Raw genomic sequence first — 22,020 nt, forward strand, 5'->3', positions numbered from 1 at the left:
AGCCAGAAGGAGAATTGAGGGAAGCGGCCAAGCGATCAAAAAACAAGGTGTCATTAGATGTACAGTTGCGAAAACAATAATAGCACCAATATGAACAATTTGTTTGTCACTACAAAAACAGGCAACCTTGTTGTTGTTTCCATTAATGTTGTTGTTATGTGCATATCCTAAGGAGTCCCCTGTTATAAAAAAAGTAAAAGTAAATATTTGTTTCTGTGTTGATAGGACAGTTTTACAGATAAGTTGGCAGATTTTTTTGAAAATCTAAGAAAAATAACTAACTTTGAATGAAAACCGATTACTCCTGGGAAGTTTTCGTGGATTCTGCAACAGCAATGTTCATAGATGAGAAAAATCCAAAAACAAGAAAAAATCGCTGGAGGGATTCACATTTTTAGGTTTATTTTAGACTTTTCCTTGGAAACCGCAAGTTCTATCGAAATGGGGCTTAAGAAAATGTTGTAGCTGTGAAAATTCTCTAGAGGATTGACCTTTATGATTTGTTCCTAGGTTTTACCATTTTTGAAATATAGAAGTTCAGGTCACATTTTTAGGCTTTATTGTTAAGTTTTCGCGATTTTGCTTAAAAACGGCAAGACGTTTTGAAATGGCACTGGAAAATATCTTATAGCTGTGAAAATTTTCTGCAGGATTGGCTTATTTGTTCCTAGGTTGTACCATTTTTGAGATATATAAGTTAAAGTTGGGAAATTACAGTCATGACATTGTTTTATAAGGAGGCGATAAAGTCAGTGCACTGTCCCAATTTGAACTTCTATATCTCGAAAATGGTAATACCTACGAAAACATCATAAAGGACAATCTTGTAGAGAATTTTCACTACTACAACATTTTCTTTATTCCCATTTCGATAGCGCTTGCGGTTTCTAAGCAAAATCGTGAAAACTTAAAAAAGCCCTAAAAATGTGAAATTTGAACGCGATTTATTTGAAAATACCTCCGGCGATTTGTTTGTTTTTTTTTATTTTTCTCATCTATAAACATTGTAGTTTCAGAAACCGGAAACAATTTCCAGGTGTAAGCACCTTTCATTTAAATTTACTTAAGGCGCACCGTGGGTAACTCAAAAAATGAGTTAAAGCATCAAACTACATGTCAAAATTTTCATACGAAATGCAAAAAGGAATTATTTCAAAGGTCCTAGTAGCCTATAAAAGGACCATATTGTATCGGAAACAGTACAAAAAGATTGCAAATATCTCTCACCAAAAATGGTGGGGATAGGTCCACGTTTTGTCATAGGCCCCATAAGGGTACCCTCCAATTTTCGGTATTTTTAGGAATTTAGCTATAATTTTTAACCGAACTAGCTGAAATTTGACATTTGAGGTTGTCAATGGTCCTGAAATTTCTGTACTAAAAACCGTCAAAATAGGAATAGACCCCACAAAACGGTACCTCCCGATTTCCGGTATTTTTAGCAATTTAGCTAAAATTTTTAATAGAACTACCTGTAATTTGTCACTTGAGGTTTTCAGCGGTCACGAAACTTTTCCACCAAAAATCGTCAACATAGGTCTATGTGTTGGTATAGTCCCCATATAACGGTACCCCCCGATTTTCGGTATTTTGAAGATTTTAGCTATAATTTTTACCCGAACTAGCTGTAATTTGACACTTGAGGTTCTCTCAGTGGCCACGAAAGTTCTCCACCAAAAATCGTCAACATTGGTCCATGTTTTGGTATAGCCCCCATATGACGGTACCTCCAATTGAGGATTTTTGCTATAATTTCTGACCGAACTAGCTGAAAATTTACATTTGAGGTTCTCAATGACCAAAAAACTTCTCCACTAAAAATTTCCAAGATAGGTCCACGTTTTGGTATGGCCCCCATATAACGTTCTCCCCCGATTTAACGTATTTTGGGGATTTTTGTTAAATTTTTTTACCAAACTAGCTGTAATTTGACATTTGAGGTTCTCAGTGGTCCTGAAATTTCTCCACCAAAAATCGTCAATATTGGTCCATGTTTTGGTATAGTCCCCATATAAAGGTACCTCGATTTAAGGTATTTTGAGGCTTTTGGCTAAATTTTCTGACCGAACTAGCTGTAATTTGACATTTGAGGTTCTCTGCAGTCCTGAAACTGTTCCACCAAAAATCGTCAACATAGGTCTATGTGTTGGTGTTGTCCCCATATAACGGAACCCTCCGATTTTCGGTATTTTTAGGAATTTAGCTACAATTTTTAGCGGAACTAGCTGTTATTTGACATTTAAGGTTCTCAATAGTCCTGCAACTGCTCCACCAAAAATCGTCAATATTGGTCCATGTTTTGGTATAGCCCCATATAAAGGTACATCTCAATTTTTGGTATTTTGAGGATTTTAGGTACTATTTTTAACCGAACTAGCTGTAATTTGACATATGAGGTTCTCAGTGGTCCCGAAACTTATCCCCCAAAAATCGTTCACATAGGTCCATGTTTTGATATAACCCCCATATTTTTATACCCTCAGCCTTTAGGCTAAAGATACGACCAAAAATGTGCCTCATCGAAATAATGGTTTTAGACCCCAAGTATGTTTGTACGATATCCGTTTCAGACAATTTTGAGTAGATCTAGCAATGTCCGTCCGTCTGTCTGTCTGTCTGTCTGGCAGGCTGGTGCGCACGATAACTCTCGAACGGATCAATCGATTCGGTTCAAATTTTGGGTATCGAAATATTTTGCCCAGATTCGATTTAAGTTCGAAGATGGTCATATAGGTCCACTCCTTCAGGTACCTCCCCCACAAATGTTCAAAAATTGTGCGCACGATAACTCTTGTAGGGAATAACCGATTTGGTCCATACTTTGCACATCGTGTAATTTCTACCAAACTTAGATGAGGTTTCAATATGGACTCAATCGGTCCACTCCTTCGGGTACCTCCCACACAAAATTTCGGAAAAGTACAGTTTAGGACCTGGTCTCGAATCGCTTTGATTTTTGTTTACGCAAGTTGTATACGACGCTTTAAGTTTCATTAGGGGCAAGCCCATACTTCCTGAGAAAAAAGCCTGAAAGTTGCAAAAAACCCCCATGACACCGTGTGAGGTGGTTGGAGCGCAAGATAACTCTCGAACGGAACTGCCGATTCGGTCCAAAATTTGGCTTTCGTAATATTATGTCCAAACTTATTTCAAGTTCAAAGATGGATTATATCGGTCCACTCCTTCCGGTACCTCCCCCACAAAAGTTCGAAAATTTTCGGAAAATTTGTGCGTACGATAACTCTTGAAGGGAGTAACCGATTTGGTCCATACTTTGCACATTATGAAATTTCTACCAGACTTAGATGAGGTTCCAATATGGACTCAATCGGTAAACTCCTTCGAGTACCTCCCACACAAAATTTCAGAAAAGTTCAGTTTAGGACCTGCTCTCGAATCGCCTTGGTTTTTGTTGTAACATCGTGTATTCACTGTCCCCTATACGAAGGTACAAGTTTCCTCAGGGGCAAGTCCATACTTCCTGAAAAAATAGCCTGAAAGTTGAAAAACAAACCCTATGACACCATGTTTATGGGTGGAAGCGCAAGATAATTCTCGAACGGAAATGCCGATTCCGGCCAAAATTTGGCCTTCGTAATATTGTTTCCAAACTTACTTTAAGTTCGTAGATAAGCCATATCGGTCCACTCCTTCAGGTACCTACACCACAAAAGTTCAAAAATATTCGGAAAAATTGTGCGCACGATAACTCTTGATGGGAGTGACCGATTTGGTCCATACTAGATCAGGTTCGAATATGGATTATATTTGGATAAATTCAGTTTAAGACCTGCTATTGAATCACTTTGATTTTTGTTGAAGCAACTTACATTTGCTTCCTCAATTACGATGGTAAAAGTTGGGGCAAGTCCAAACTTCTTGAGAAAACAGCCCGAAGGGTGTAAAAACCCCCTATGACACCCCCATGGTCTATGTCGGTCCATTCCTTTAAGTACCTTTTCCACCAAATTTTTGAACTTTAATCCTAATCAACATTTTTGTCGGTTCATACGACCAAAATTTTGAAACCCCCTAAATACATAAGTTTTTTGTGAAAAAAGTGTTTTAATTTGCACAGGCTGAGGGTATATCTCTGTCGGCAAAGCCGACTGATACTTTTTTACTTGTTTTGAATTAAGTAAAATAAAGAATTGATGTGATTTTCTAGGCTCCCATTTTTTTGCCACTAAAAAGGCATTAAGTTGTTCTTTTATGCAACATTTGCGTTCATTTCTAAGCTTATAAGACGTACTGCAGCTACAATTATATTCATGTATCAAAAAATACGAATATGGAGTAAGAAATTCCTTCAATTGCGTGTATGAGCGTTCTGGATGAATGAATAAAGTTTAACGTTTGTCTCCTCTCTATCTACTAAGCATTTTTTCATAAAAGAAATATGCCTGCAAAGCAACAAACTCACATTTGAGAATCCAGCCATGGTTTTAAGATCCTTGAAAATTTCTTCTTATTGTCTCCACAGCTATTGCAAATGTCGAAAATCTTGTTCATCCTTTTTTCTTCTTTCCATCTGTGAATGTAACATTTTCTTTACAAAGCTATGGCAGTAAGAAACAGCACCAAAATAGGAGAAAATCCATAAAAATTCGTTTCGCATTTTTGGCCACATTTTATTTGCTGTATTCTTATTGTTTTTGTCATTTCTTATTTTTTTGTCATTTACTATTTTTCCTTTACTACCATTCAACCCTGACAATGTCTTTTCGATGCATTTGCCACTTTTCTTCTAACGATTATTTCTTTGAAACAAAGTCATTGTGGATGTGAAGAGAAAAAAATCACCACGGTATGGCAATGAAGTTTTGCAAATGTCTTGCATTCCATTCCATTGTTGCAAAAGAAAAATGCATGCATTTTTAGGTTTTTCTATGGGAATGTGTGTCGTCTGAGCAAACCAAAAAAAATCATAAATTTTCCTAGGATTTCATATTTCTTTGACATTTGTCGTAAACGCTTACAAGCGAGACGATAGTTTAATGTAGAGAGAAAACAAAAACCAAAAAAAAAAAGACAAAAATCATTGATAAAACTATCACACAGTTTGAAAATGAAATCTGAATAGCATGAAAATGGCAAACGCATTTCCTCCTTTATTGGACTTTAATACTTTTTGCAGCAAAGTGGAATTTTTGTTCATGTGAACTTTCCCCTTGCCCAAATAATGGTCATACTGAATTGTAAATATGACAAAGGGATATTTATATAATAAGAATGATGAGAGTTGATAACGATAATATTTCAAAATTAAATATCGAACAGTAGAGGTCTCGAAGTCTGTAAGTTAATCACCACAAGTCATTACTTAAGTCATTTCTGATACGAGAATAAGGGACTGTCATATGTATGTCTCCCACCAAAATAAGCTGTCCTGCTTGCTGTAGTCTGTAAGTTAATCACCACAAGTTATTCCTTAAATCATTTCTGATACCAGAATAAAGTACTTTCATATGTACATATGTCTCCCACCAAAATAATCTGTCCTGCTTGCTTTCATCAATGAGTTGTTGCTCTCACTGATGCTGAAAATATACAAAAAATATAGACTTTTCATAACAATATTATTTTTCACTCCCTTTCATTGAGACCCTATTTTTACATATGTATGTCCGCTTATGACACTTTAATGTGAAACTCAAATCACATTAAAGTGTCATAAGTGAAACAACCAACTGCATTTACTCCAAAACTCTTCAGACTTTCCACCTAGATTTTTTGTGTATAAAATGGAACAAATAATAAATCCCAAAAAGCAGCACTTTTCTTTCAAAAACTACTTCTCCGAAAATTTTTGCATACTCATAAATTTTCTTGACTTAATACCCAACATGAAATCGGTCTTCTAAAAACAAAGGACAAAAACCAACACACACAAAAAACAAGAAGTCACCATTACAATCGTATTTTAATGCAAGTTTAGCAAAAATTTATTTGATTTTCTTTTTACATTTTCCTTTTTCTGTGCGTCCTTTAAAACAGATACTTTTCTCTAAATAATTCACATAAATTTAATTTATTATTGAATTTCCTTTTTTAACTCCCTCTCTTTCTCTCTCGTTTAATTTCATTACAGGCCGTTATTAAGAAGACCCGCATAACATGTAAATGTCATGGCGTTTCCGGTTCATGTAGTTTGATAACCTGTTGGCAACAGTTGTCATCGATAAGAGAAATTGGTAAGTTTTTTGCGGTTTATGTGGCTAGCTGGCTGCCACAGGAAGGCATTCAGGCAATGAACCATTAAATTATGCATCAATGTAAAGACAATCGATATAGAAATGCGTTTCAAGCCAACTGCATTTGTTGACATCAAAGATAACTAACCCACTTAGTACACGTATTTGCATATTTCGGTAACGAGAAAATATATGTATGTGTGTCAAAAAGGGGTGATAGAAGGAGAAGAATGTCAATTAAAGTTAATAGTGGAGAAATTAAGGATAAAATAAGATAACAATACATAGTTATATTCAAGAACACAATTTAATAGCTTTAGCACTTTTTGCGAACACAAGCATACTGTAGATGCGTCTGTAAGGAATGTGTCTCGCAACAATATAGATTATCCTTAGACGAAGCAATGTCATTACTGTGTATGTTGGAATTTAGCAAGTCGGGCGTGCAACTCATTTTTGTAATAATTTTATAAACCATTTACTCTGATAAAATACTTTAACTGAGTTTTCTTAAGAGAGATCTACATCTTTAGATTAAAATATGCATAAAATGTTGCATTACCCTCCAAAATCGACTTCCAAAGATTAAAAGTTTGTTTGGGTCGGTCGATTCCAAATAACATTGTTGTCGTTTAAAATACATAAACAGTTTTATAACACTTTCATCCTATGTTAATTAACATTTAAGTTTGAATTGAACAGTATTACCGACATTTACAGCGTTGACTACAGTATAGGTAATTGTCTTTGGTAATGTTAATACATGTTCGCATTTGATGTATAACACTATGGTAAACTCAGATTTATCGCCCAACAGTAAAAAGTGACACAACTTAACCCTTCGATTAAGGTGCCATCTGCTATTTTTCGTATGTTATACTATGTTTACATTTACGAAATCCACTCGATTTCAACTGTCAATTTCTTTGCATATACGTCAAATGAAAACTCATCTGAAATCGACTGGATTTCATTTGGCGTTTGAGCAATGGAATTGACAGTTGAAATCGAGTGGATTTCGTAAATGTAAACATAGTGTTAGGTAGCTAGTATATTCACATGCAAATTCATATGTACAACAAAATTGTCATTTTACATACAATTTATGATTTTTGCTATCATACCTGGTTATGGTTTTTGGTATGACATAACTTAAAAATGTAAACAACATCATTGCCAAACAAACAAAACAGCTGTTCCCTTTATGTTTACAGACGAGAATAGAGCGCGCTCTAATCGAAAAAAAGACACATATGTGTTGTCATCTCATTTTGATTCATAAACATTTTTTTATGTATCACACGAAGAGTAGAACTTACAGATCGGAAAAACAGATACATACCATACGAAAAGCAAATGGTCTGATGGCACTCTTACAACAAAAACATTGTTCCACAACATCCCATACGGGACAAGAGAGACTTCTCTCATATCAATGAGTGCACCCCGATTCATATTTAGCTCAATGACATGGGACCTACTGTTTATCGCCGAGCCCGAACGGCGTGTCATAAGACAACACTTGTGGAGAAGTTTTTCAAGGCTGAAATACTCAGGAAATGTCGCCAACATTACTGAGGGGTATTTTGTCACCGTTGAAAAAATGTTTGATGTTGCCTGGCCGGGGAATCAAACCACCGACCTTCTGCGTGCAAGGCGGGCGTGCATACAATTGCACCACGATGGCACTCTTAGTGAATAAAAATTATCTTTTATTAATTTTCTCGTTTAGAGTTAAGCTTGATGAATTATTTGCAAGTGAAAAAGGAAAGCCAAGGACTCGAATATAAAAACACATACATATTTGCATTTGAAAAACGAAAAGTTCTAGGACAGCGAAGCCATTACATAGTCGATACGTCTGAAGATCTGCTTTACCACCAGTGAAACTAGGTAACGTAATTTGGTGGGTTCGAGTCCTTGGCTTTCCTTTTTCACTTGCAAATAATTTCCGATCATCAAGCTTAACTCTAAACGAGAAAATTAATAAAAAATCATTAAAAATGATCTTCGCCCTAACAGGCAAAATTTCAAAAAATTATCTTTATATCAGGTAATAAATAGGTCCCCTTGGGCCTGTTGTTATTTACATTGCAGTTAGAATGAAAATTAAATTGTTTAAGTGGCTGTTTTGTTTATTTACTTATTTAAAAGGAACAGTAACGTTTAAAAAGGTTTTTGTTTATATGATATTATTAATTTTTAAAGGATCAATTATAAGAATAAATTGATGAAGAAAAACAGATTAACCAAAAACTTACTATAATATATATATAATTGTTCCACAAACATCCCGGATGGGACAAGGGAGACTTCTCTCATATCAATGAGTACACCCCGATTCAGGTTAGCTCAATGATATGGGACCTACTGTTTATTGCCGAGTCCGAACGGCGTGTCCTAAGACATCACTTGTAGAGAAGTTTTACAAGGCTGAAATACTCAGGAAATGTCGCCAACATCACTGAGGGGTATTTTCCCACCGTTGAAAATTTGATGTTGCCTGGCCTGGGAATCGAACCCACGGCCTTTAGCGTGCAAGGCGGGTGTGCATACCATTGCACCACGGTGGCACCCAACCAAAAACTTACTACACCTTAAAAACAACTTTATGAGACAATAAAACAAACAAAACGAAAATGATTTCTTCAAATTTCAGTACAAAGCGCCTGGGGACCTATTCACTAATTCACGTACTAATCAGTTTAATTTTTCAATAAAAAATTAACTATCAACCAGATTGAGCTATTTTTTAAACGATTCTTCACAAAATTTCCTTGGAATACATGTAGGGGTCGAGCATACCTTCCATTAACGATCAGTGAGTAATTTGAACAACATATTCACTTATCGAAGGGCTAAATATGTACATTAAAAATGGTGCCTTTCATCCCCTACACCTTCTTTTCATACATGGACATGGAGACTAAAAGGCCTCCTTCTCGTTAAAGAACTTTAAAATATCTCCTTAAAGGTCTATCCCATAGAATATATTCTAAACACCTTTCCCCATAGAATAACTTCAAAGGTTTTATTTCGAAAGACGATCTTCAGACTATAGTCTTTGTATCTTCCCAAAGACGACATATAAAAACTCTTTCAATATAAGATCGTCTGGCCATAGGTACCACAGGAAAAACACATTTTGAGGACCATTAAAAGAGTTTCATTCCAATATTTAAATGTTTTTCTTCTATAGAATAATTTTGCCCGGCCTTTACAGACAACCTTTAAAATGTGCATTCTCCTCGAAATACCTATCCTATAGGATAGCTCCAAATAGTCTTCTTCCAAAAGCTTTTCAAAAGATTTTATTCGCAAAGCCAACATTTAAGATGACTTTAAAAAAAATTATTTTTCATATTTATTATGATTAGTAGCAGCAAAAAATAAGTCCTCTGCGAGTTACCAAATGTTGCCCGTGGGCAACATTAGGTTATTGTGGTTATAAAAATTAACAAAGTTTGTTTCTTAAATCCTTGTATTATCGTTATATTTTTTTATTATTCATTATGAGTTTGTTTAATTCTAGAGGAAAATTGATGGAAATTGAATGAAAAATTGGTCTATATTTATCATATATAGTGGCGTTCATATAATTTGAAGTGCTCATATTGACATTCTTCAGAGTAGAAGCGTTTGAAAAATATCTTCTATTTTGTATGCAGACTCAAAATCTGATAATATTGCCCTTCATCCAATACATAAAATTATCATCATCGATATTTGAACAGATATCCGCTTGATATCTTAAAAATCACTAATATAAAATATGTATATGTATACATTAAAAATGTGTCAATCTCCTCTTACTTCAAGTCCAATCTTCGAATAATAATCATTCCAAATGACCCTTTGTACTTCATTGAATACCACTAAACAGCATTTTAATCTTCCACTAATGTAACCACTTTATTACCATATTAACCCAATGTTAACCACAGGCAACATTCAAATTTCATTAAAAATTATTACTACTAATTGGAACTGTAAATTGTATATTTGTTTTTTTTTTTATTAGATCAACATCTCAATAAGATTATTCAAAAAATGTTGGTCACAATTATGAAATTCATTTGACAATATTTCATGTCCAAATTTTTATTCGACTACTTATATTTAAACAATCATAACTTTGCCAATCTAGCTATTTATTTAAAGGTACTTACCATCTTTTATTCTTCTGAAATCAACCTACCGACATCCACTTAGTATATATAAATATATCAAACGATGTGGGAAATACACAAAAATACAAAATTGCCCACAGGCAATGTCGGGTCACAAAGGGTTATTAGTGAAAAACAATAGCTCTACTCCTTTATGTGTCACAGTCTTCCAGTTTTTACTTCAAATATGTTCTCTTATTTCAAAAAACATACCATTTATATGAGAGCCGTTCATAACATTTACCATGTTTTGCCACTTCCAACACACTTTCAGGACCATATCTTTTTCATGAAATTTTACATACGTTGTTCAGATCAACACCATCCAACTCCGTCTATAAAAAAATCATTAATCATATCTCGATAGCAGAATCCATTTCCCCTAACTGTTGATCGAACCTTATTTCCGAAAAAGTAAGGTTCAATAACACTGCCGGACCATTAACCCCAACAAACAGTCACACGTTGAGGTCGGAGGCGCTTCTCTACAATAACTCTGGGGTTTTCTGTCCGACAATGTGCTCCATGGTGATCCAAAAATGCTTTAATTTTTCGAATTGTAACTGCAAGATTTTCACCATTTTTGTAGTGAATTTTAATAATGTCAGTGCGTTGTTGAAGCGTATCATTCCATTTTTACTAATCACGTAGTTTCAACACCTAGTTGCAAAACCCTGCATAAGATGCTTCGAAAATAAACGTATGTTATAGACCTTTAAAAGAGTTGCATCCTATATAAGACCTTCAGGAAGTCCCTTAAAACAAGGCCTTTATAGACAACCTTTCTATTTTTCTCGGATGACTTTTTCCATAAAAAACATATAGGGCTCTTTCAACGACATTCTTCTCACAGAAATACATTTAAAATTCATCCAAAGACAGTCTTCAAAATGCATTTTTCAATCGGAAGACCTTTATCAGAGGAGAAAAATAGGTGAACTCTTTCCTCTTATAGAGGACATTTAATTTTTTTTAATTTTAAGTCATTTAAAAATACCCTTTACTTTCGAAGGCCTTCAGTATGTTTTTTGTTTTTCAAAAAACAAAAGTTTTGTAGTACTTTGAACGAATTTGAATTCGAATAGTGTTAGAGAGGCAGATCGTAAATGTTTTGTAAACATAACCTTGAAAATGCAGATTTGTTATAAAATGCTTAGACAAATCATGGAGATTTCAAACGCGGCTCCTTTTTCAAAGTTTGGGTATTATAAAGTTCATAATGAGGTTGCGACTTTGTTACTCTCCCGTAAATTAAGGTACAAACTTGTACGTAAGCATACGAAAATTATCTGTATATTAGATTGGATTTTTTTTCGAAAAAAAGACAGAATATTACGAAAATATTAAGAATATCGAATTAAACATGCAGAAAGTTTCCGGTTTTCGGATCAAACATCTCGATTTTTTCCGCACTTGTTTCGACATTTACCAGAGTCTTAGAAAAATTTTCCGAAGAGGGGTCTAATTTCAACCGGTTTTCGTATGTTTTTTTTTTCAGAGATTTGTCGGAAATTGTCACGAAAATCTACATTTTTCTTAGAATTTCTCAAGAATTTTATTTTCGAATTCTTAACGAATGCGTGTAGAAACTCGAATGTTCATTTTGACAAAACTTTACAATTTCGGTGGACACGTCCACACAACGTTTTTACCGTATTCGGGAACTTGTTCAGAGATTCGGACCGAATTGGGAAAGAACTCTGAACAAAATGTTAGCTGGGACTCTACTTTATCGAATGGCAACACTGTATTGAATAACGAACCGTGTTATCGATTGTACACTAGAACTAATAACATATGCGATGTTTCATTTAATATTTCTTGTAAAGCATACTTTAAGGGATGATGGAAGCATAGAATGATAGAAATGGTTTATGTCTTTGCTTCCGTATTCTGTAACGCCATTACCATTTCACTGAATTTTGTTTTAAATGTACCATTTCCTTTTCCTCTTTAAGGTGACTATTTACGTGAAAAATATGAAGAATCAACCGAGGTGAAATTAAATAAACGTGGACGTTTACAAGTCAAGGATCCACAATTCAAAGTGCCCACAGCACATGATTTGGTGTATTTGGATGAAAGTCCAGATTGGTGTCGAAGTAACAAACAACTACAGTGGCCGGGTAAGTGTATCATTTAAAAAAGCGACTCTATATACGGAAAAACTTATTAATTTTTGGCGTTTTTTCTCTTCCTCTTCTATTCCAAAGGAACACATGGCCGAGTTTGTAACAAGACATCGAATGGTTTAGATGGCTGTGGTATTCTGTGCTGCGGACGAGGTTATAATACCAAAAATATTGTGGTGCGAGAGCGATGCAATTGCAAATTTCATTGGTGCTGCCAAGTAAAATGTGAAGTTTGTGTGAAAGTGATTGAGGAGCATACGTGTAAATAATATGGATAATATTATTCTATGGAAATTTTAGTTTATTTTTATTTTATTTCAATTTAGATTGTAAAGATTTCACATTAAAATTATTAATTTGAATGTCATTTAATTTACACAACAAAAAAAGTATAAAAGCTTAAATTTAAAAATTAGCTTATAAAAAAATAACTCACAATAATTTTATTTTTAAATTATTATAAGCCGAAGAACACAAAAGAAACAAAACAAAAACTCATGCATATTCTAAGAAGAGAAAAGAGAAATAATTTATTTAACAAAAACAAGAAGAAGATATTGCCCTAACTAATAAGTTGAACAAAATCATTGTGACAGAGAACATACAAATGTTATATTTCTTGATAAATATTAAAGAAAGAAAAATAAAACAAAATGAAAATATATAATTGAAATATAATTCCATAGCACGTAAGTTTAGGCATAATTGTAGTTTTAAGGATTACGTCCCAAACAAGACCATCCCACATTGTATTTATTGAAAAAAAAAAAAAAAAACAAAAACAAAGAACTTTAAAAACACATTGTAATAGTTTTAAAAAAATGAAAGAAAAAAAACGAAATATTAAACTATAATTATAAAACTTGAATTTAATTTGAATTTTTGTAATATACTTATATTAATTTTTAAGATTGTAGAATGTAAAACGTAATAGAAAATAGAAAACAAAACGAACGAAATTAAGGCATTTCGAAAATGTAATCGAAATATTTGCATTTATCATACATGACACACACACACATATACAAACTACAACACATGAAGCAGCTCGAATACTAAGTTTTTTAAGGTCTACTGATTTTTTTTTTAACTCAAACTAAATTTAAAGTATTCTATTTTTTTCTTATAATTAAACTACTTACATACTATATTTATTGTATTTGTTTTAGTTGATTTTTTTTTTTTGTTTAGTTTGCCTTTAAGTGATGTGGAAGAATTATTTGTAGGTATTAAGGTGTTGATCATTAATTTTATATAATTTGGTATTTTCAATATTTTTATTTTCTTTATTTTCTCAAGCCATGACTTAAAGTTTTTTTTTTTTGTAAATGTTTTAACTTGAAGTTTTGCTCATTGATACAACATGGTCTTGGAGCTCACATATGCAGAATCTTTCTTAAGACTTCGGCACAATCGGTCGGTTGTGTGCCGCGTCAAGCGTTAGGAACAACAATCACGTATGTTTCCTAATTTGTATACCCTCAGCCTTCATGCTAAAAATTGTATCCACTCCTTGTTGTTGTTGTTGTAGCAGCATAGAAACCTACGTGAAGCACAGGTTTGATACTGGGTTGGCAGCCGCTGGCCGAAACACTGTGGTTCCGGGTCAATCCGGTACGAAAGAACCCGCTGCTGTGGTCCACTTTCCCAAAATATTTCGCCGATTTGGTCAAACTTTGAACTTGGTAATATTTCTACAGGCATAGATCAGGTTCGAACATAGAATATATCGGCGTACTCCTAGGTATACCTCCCACACAAAATTTCGGAAAAGTGCAGTTTAAAATCTGCTCTCGAATCGCTTTGATTTTGCGGAACAACTTGTATTTGCTGCTGCTCCCATTACCACGGTACAATTTTTTTAGGGGCAAGTCCATACTACCTGAGAAAATGGTCCGAAAGCTATTAAATCCGTTTCAGACAATTTTGGAGTCCTCTGGCTGGAGCGCACAATACCTCTCCAATTTGATTCAAATCAATTTGGATCTTGTAATATTAGTTTAAGTTCGTAGATGGACAATATCGGTCTATTTCTTCGAGTTCCTGTTTCGCAAAAGTCATCTGTATATCGGTACACTCCTTAAGGTACCCCTCACATAAAATGTTAAAGTTTGTCTCGAAACTGCAATTTAAGGACACGTATCGTTTTGAAATTTTTCGCAGTATGTTGCGCCCCGCGGAACCTATTACTATGGTACAATTGTTTTCCGGGCCAAGTCCATACTTCCAAAATCTCAAAAAAAAAATCAGTCAGCACCAACAAAAATGACTAATGTGCACGATAATTTACGAATTATGTATCCGATTTGGCCGAAACATTTTAGATGGTAAAATTTCTTCCAAATTTGCATCGAGTTTCAAAATGGCCTATATCTGACAACATTTTTGGGTACCTTCCTTACGAGAATTCAAAATTTTTTGTTTTAATAAAGTTTAAGGTATTTTCGAGGATCGTTTGGATTTATTTTCTTACCGGAGGTACTCCTCCTTGTAGACTATGTAAGCCCATGACTTTAGGTACCGAAACAAATTTGCTTTCGCAGAAAAAAATGTCTAAAAATCGCTCGGCCGGGAATTTAAGACTTTCTCATATGGACAGGTGAAAATTTAGGCTACCCGGACAAACTTTTCTTTTAAATTATATGTATTCTCAATATAGCTGTCCTTCGGCCGGGTGTTTTTGGTACTTTTGAGGTATATATATTGTGAACTATACATTTCCGTAATAAAAGTTATACATCCTTTGCATCACTATAAAACGCACTAATTGTGGTAATTTTTTCATATTTTTCAGCAAACTTCGGTTTAGGGAAGATAACCCCAGGTACCTTCCTAAAAGGCCACAATATTCATAGTTTTTGAGGAACTTGATTTCGGTTGTATTAGACAAACACGGTGCGCCTTAACTAATTGTAAATGGAAGGTGCTTACACCTGGGAGGGATTTTCAAATAAATCGCGATTTAAGTTCCCATTTTTAGGGGTTCTTTAGATTTTCACGATTTTGCTTGGAAACCGCGAGTCCTATGTAAATGGACCTAAAGAAAATGTTGTAGCTGTGAACATTCTCCACAAGATTGACCTTTATGATACTTTCGTAGGTTTCACCGTTTTTGAGTTATAGAAGTTCAAATTGAGACAATGTACTGGCTGTATTGCCCCCTTATAAAACAATGTCATTACTGCAATTTCCCAAATAAAACTTTTATATCTTGAAAATGGTACAGCCTAGGAAAAAAAAATCATCCAGTCTTGTAGAGAATTTTCACAGCTTCAACATTTTCTCTAGTCCCATTTTGTAAGGACATGCGGGTTCCAAGCAAAATCTTGAAGACTTAAGATAAAAACCTAAAAATTCGAACTGAACCTCTATATCTCAAAAATTGTAAAACCTACGAAAAAACCTAAAGGTCAGTCTTGTAGAGAATTTTCACAGCTACAACATTTTCTTTAGACTCATTTCGATACGACTTGCGGCTTCCAAGCAAAATCGTGAAAACCTAAAAAAACCCTAAAATTATTATATAAAAATCAAAAACGGTAAAACCTACGAAAATATCATAAGGGGCAATCTTGTGGCGAAATTTCACAGCTCCAACATTTTCTTCAGGTCTATTTACATAGGACTCGCGGTTTCCAAGCAAAATCGTGAAAACCTAAAGAACCCCTAAAAATGGGAACTTAAATCTCGATTTATTTGAAAATCCCTCCGCGATTTTTTTTTTGTTTCTTGATATTTCTCATCTATGAGCATTGTAGTTTCAGAATCTGCAAAAACTTCCCAGGTGTAAGCACTTTCCATTTAAATTTGTTTAAGGCACACCGTGGTTAGGCACAAGCCAGGATTCACTGTCGTATAGCAAAATCGATTTTATACATGCTACGAATATTTTATGTTTAGTTTTCGTGTATAAAAGAGCTTCTTGAATGACTTTTTTCTGTACCGCTGGTATTATCAAGTCCGACATTGCGAGCCAGTCCCTCCAGGTCTCCTAATTTTGACTGTATGTTGGATGTCTAGTGAGACAGAAGACAGATATCATATAAGTCTTCGTGTTGTCTTGAAGTCGATGAACAGTACATACAGGGAGTGGCAATTCCATAGATTCTTCTATTATGCCGCGTAGGGTATTGACCTGGCCCACACAGCTTCTATTCAGTTCAAGCCAACTTGTTCCTCTCTCAGAATGTGTTCTACTAGCCTTTGAATCCTCTCTTGTATTAAGGCTGCTAGTATCTTATAAAAGGTGTTAAGCAAGGTTATTCCTCCCCAGTTGTTACAATCTTTCGAACCGCCATTCTTTCCTTTTCCCAATCTGATATGATGTGAGATCGAAGTAACTCAGCTGCAGCCTGACATTGGCATGTGGAACTTCCCCCGGTACACCAACTGCTCCTGATGCTTTGTTATTCGATTGACCCTCTTATATCGTTCAAGCTGGGATTACATGGTATATTCAACGTATTTTCTATTGGACTTCAAGTGTACATTTCGTTATTTCCACTGGCGTTCCTGACGTTAGTCCCGGTCCACATTAAAGTGATTTCATTGAAACAATTTCATGAAATTAGGTGTCCCTAGATCAAATTCCATAGTAGAGTACCATCATGAATTTGCTGTAGCGGGGAACTTGATCTAAGAATGCCTAATTTCATGAAATTATTTCATTGAAATCACTCTAGTGTGGACCGCAACTTGGTGATAAGTTGATGTGATGTCTTCCCGTGTGTAGTTTTGCTTAACTGGTAACTTTTCGCGTAATTTCGCGTAACTGTTTTCCCCTAATATGTCCGGTTTTTCTTCTTGGGAATTTTTATTTCATCTTGATTTCGCCTATGATGAAATGTTCAAATGTTAGTTGAAAGGTTCCGTATTACAAGTAAAAAATCCGAATTATAACTGAAATTATTTGTTTAAATACGTAATATGTGTTTTTTACCTTAATGTTTACATTAAAAATCTTCCACATCTCTTAAGAATTTTTTTAAATAAATATTTATGTAAATATTTAAGTGTGTATTTCTACCAAATTTTATTTAAGTATGTATTTAATAAATTTGTAACGAACATTTCTGTTGGTTCGTTTAGAATTTTTTTTATGTTTAATATTAATTTGTTAAAACAAGCGAAAATTGAAAAAAAAAAAATAATAAAGAACTGATTCTCATGAAAAAATAAAAAAAACTATTTCATTTTAATTGCAATCTGCTGTAAGAAAATTAAATGCAAAATTGGTCAATATATGATAAAAAGGGGCAAAGAATGAACATATACATATGGAATAATTTGGAGACAGGGAAAAACAGGCATCTTTATGGGACAACTTACACGCAGAGAAAAAATATTTTTCGCTTTTGTTGGAACAAAAATATCTATTTTGGCTCCAAAAATGTATTTGTTTTGTTCAAACACTGTAATCCAAATCCAAAAATACCATCTTTTGTTCCAAACATAGAAAACAAAAACAACTTTCGAATTCCCGCAATATTGTAAAAATCGTTAACAATACCGATTGTAGGAACTATCATAATCTAAGTTTGTTTACAAAAAGTATTGTCAACCCAGAAAACCAGCCCAGAAATTTTTGATTTGAGTGTAAATACTTCTCATATACACTTTTCACATAACTTGGATATAAATGTCGCGTATAATATTGCAATCATTGCTGAACACAATACATGGTTTGCTGCATTGGCTGACAACAAAGACACAAAAAGCCACAAGCACCCACCACAACATATGAAATAATTAAACACCATAACAAACTCCGGTATAACACCAAACCTAAAAAGCACAATGAAGATAGAAGAATGAAACAAAACAGAAACAAATAAAAACAAGAGTCTCACTGTTGGTATACATCAGAGACGCGCTGTCTTTGCAAAGAAGTATAGTGAGGGCGCCCACTGAGTTGTTTTTGCATTTGCTTCTCTCTCTCACGTACAGTGTATGTGTAAATAAACAAACGATGAATATCATGTGGTTGTTGTTTTTTTCACCAATGCATACACATATGCTGTAGTATTGATGGAAATATTATGGGCGACGCTGGTATACATACACACAAAAACAAAGATAAAGGCATCATGTCATACAAACAAAACTCACCATAATTGTTTTTTTTTTCAACACGGCATCGAAATGCGGGAGAAGAGAAAAAATTGTCGATGAAAAGAGAGAACTATTGTCCAGTTGACAAAAACTATTTTGGCATTTAACAAAACCCAATTGTCGGAATCACAATACTACATTTGGAATTAAACAATATCTTTACAATACATATTTTGCTCTTCGAATATTGTTGGATCAATCATATTTTTTTCTCTGCGTGTAGGTTACAAGCGCATCTGCACAAAATTGACGGGCATGCGGAGAGGTCGGTGAAATGTTGCAACACTTTCTCTGCATTGCCCAAACCTCAGATTCCAGTTCCTGGGAAATAACACAATTCAGGAACTTTACCAAATCAGGGTAAACTAAAGGGTGATCCAATAAGACGTTCCCAACTTTTTTAAAGAAAAAAACACTAAAAATTCCACACCTTTTTCATTCGAAACATTCCAGTTGTAATTCGAAACATTCCAGTTGTAATTCGTAACATCTTAATTGTAATTCGATTATTCCATTTGTAAATCGAAACAATGTAATTGTTATTCGAGAATTCCATTTGTAATTCGAATTATTCCATTTGTAATTCGAATTATTGTATTTGTAATTTGTAATTCGAATTATTCCATTTGTAATTCGAATTATTCCATTGGAAGTTCGTATTATTCTATTTGTAATTCGAATAATTTCACTTGTAATTTGAATTATTCAAATTGTAACTGGAGTTATTCAATTTGTAATTCGAATTATTTTGTTTGCAATTCGTATTGTTTTAATTGTAATTCGAATTATTCCATTTGAAATAAAAATTTCGAATTACTAATGAAATGTTTCGAATACAAAAATAGAGTAATACGAATTACAAATGGATAAATTCGAGTTACAAATGGAATAATTCGAATTACAACTGAAATGTTTTGAATTACAAATGGAATTCTCGGATTACAAATAAAATGTTACAAATTACATATGGAATTCTCGAATTACAACTAAAATGATTCGAATTACATCTGAAAAGGGTGTAATTGAATGGAAAATGTTTATTATCATTTGAAAGAACATTCTTTGGCATTTATTTATTTATTTTCAGCTATGTCTATCAAATGTTGTCAGCATTTACGTCTTAGACGGTCTGTCCGTAGTGTCCAATTTTCGATGAATCGTTCGAACATTTCCACTGGTAGCTGATGAATGACACGCGTGATCTTTTGCCCCAAGGAGTGAATTGAAGCTAGGTTGTCCGCATACACTTTAGACTTTACAAATAACCACATGAAAAAGTCTAACGGTGTGATATGGCACGGTCATGGTGGCCAATCGACAGGCACAAAACGTGAAATTGTCTGCTCATCGAAGTGTTTCCTTAATGAATCCATTCATTGATGCCATGTGGGGGAAGTAGCGTCGACTTGTTGAAACCAAAATGTCACCGAGATCACGATCTTCATTTTCAGGCATCAAATAGTCGGCTATCATGGTCGCCATTGAGGTTACGATCTCACCGATTTCATTTTTGATGAAATACGGATTGATGATTTTACCAACTGGGTCATCTGAGCTGACAAACCACACGAAACCGTTTTTTTTTTATGGATGAAGTGACACCTCTTGAATCTCTTTAGATTGCTCTTAACCCAAATGCGGCTACTTTCTAAGTTTACATAGGCCTCATCGCTGAACAAAATTTGGTTCGAAAACATTCCTCAAAAACGTGAATTTTCGTAATAAAGTTGAACGATTTGCAAATATAGTTCAGCCGTAAGTCTCTCCACGATGAAATGCAAACAATAACATGACAGCACGACACGACTCACACGTGATCAGTCAAAAAAGACTATTGAAACAAGTAAAAAAGTATCAGTCGGCTTCGCCGACAGAGATATACCCTCAGCCTATGTGAATTGAAAGTTTCATCTACGGGCAGATTGAATGTATTTAGGGTCTTTTCAGAATTTTGTGGCACTTTTTTGGACATTTGAACTTGCCGACAAAAATCTGGATTAGGATTAAAGTTCAAAAGTTTTGCGGAGGAGGGAATGGACCAACATAGTGCATTACGGAAGTGGATCGTATTTTGAGAGTCATATCTTTTCGACAGATATCGCGCCCACTAGTCATTTCAGTGGGTTATCGTACACCTGTTGGACCATTTTGCCAGGAAGCATGGACTTGTCCACGGAAAACATATATGGCTGTAAACAGGACCACAAAAAACATAATCGGTAAACTCCACTTGGACCCTAATGTTGAACTTTTGTGGGGGAGGTATCCTAAGGAGAGGACCGATATGGAACAAAGTATGACGAAGGCCAAATTTTGGACCAAATCGGTTTATCAGTTCGAGAGTTATTGTACTCTCCAGCTACTACATATGGTGGCATAGGGGTTATTTACAACTTTCGGGCTGTTTTCCCATGAAGTATGGACTTGGCACTGAAAAAACTTTTGACGTTGCAATTGAGACAGCGATTGCAAGTTGCTTCAACAGAAATCAAAGTCAGTCAAGAGCAGGTCTTAAAGTGAACTTATCCGAAATTTTGTGTGGGAGGTACTCGATGGAATGGGCAAATATAGTCCATATTCGAACCTGATATCTGGTAGATTAGGATGTGTAAAGTATGAACCAAATCGGTCACTCCCTTCAAAAGTTATCGTGAGAACAATTTTTCCGAACATTTTTGTACTTTTATGGGGGAGATACCTGAAGGAGGGGACCGATATGGCTTATGTTCGAACTTAAACTATTGTTGGACAAAATATTACGAAGGCCAAATTTTGGAACAAATCGGTTGATCCATTAGAGAGTTGTCTTTCTCTCCAACCACTACACGCGGTGTCATTGGGGATTTTTGCATCTTTCAGGCTATTTTCTCAGGCAGTATGGACTTGCCCCTAATGAGACATGTTCCGTCGTAAGCGGGGCAGTGAATACAGGTTGCTACAACAAAAATCAAAGAGATTCGAGACCAGGTCCTAAACTGAACATTTCCGAAATTTTGTGTGGGAGGTAACCGAAGGAGTGGACCGATTGAGTCCACACTAGAACCTCATCTAAGTCTGGTAGACATTTTACGATGTGCAAAGTATGGACCTAATCTGTTACTCCCTTCAAGAGTTCTAGTGCGCACAAATTTTCCGAATATTTTCGAACTTTTGTGGGGGAGGTACCGGAAGGAGTGGACCAATATAACCCATCTTTGAACTTAAACTAAGTTTGGACAAAATATTGCGAAAGCCAAATTGTGAACCGAATCGGTTGATTCGTTCAAGAGTTATCGTGCGCTCCAGCCAATCAGACAGACAGATGGACGGACATGGCTTAATCAACTCCAAATTGTCTGAAACGGATTTCGTCCAAACATACTTGGGGTCTAAAACCATTTTTACGATGAAGCACATTTTGCCCGTATCAAAGTG

The 22,020-nt window shown here is 34.8% G+C and overlaps 1 protein-coding gene across 1 annotated transcript in view; it reads left to right on the plus strand.

Annotated features, from left to right (window-relative positions):
* The window catches only part of Wnt5 (Wnt oncogene analog 5), a 649,366-nt gene extending 636,351 nt beyond the window's left edge, over positions 1 to 13,015 (plus strand). Inside the window, exons 10-12 of the mRNA XM_073990191.1 lie at positions 6,092 to 6,194; positions 12,322 to 12,489; positions 12,577 to 13,015. Of these exons, the coding sequence (XP_073846292.1) occupies positions 6,092 to 6,194; positions 12,322 to 12,489; positions 12,577 to 12,764 (459 nt within the window). The 3' untranslated portion in view covers positions 12,765 to 13,015. The remainder of the gene's footprint in view (positions 1 to 6,091; positions 6,195 to 12,321; positions 12,490 to 12,576) is intronic.
* Positions 13,016 to 22,020: the final 9,005 nt, after the last annotated feature.

This window comes from Musca autumnalis, unplaced genomic scaffold (genome assembly GCF_047663935.1).
Source record: "Musca autumnalis isolate F117 unplaced genomic scaffold, ASM4766393v1 scaffold_5, whole genome shotgun sequence".
Taxonomy (NCBI): Eukaryota; Metazoa; Arthropoda; class Insecta; order Diptera; family Muscidae; genus Musca; species Musca autumnalis.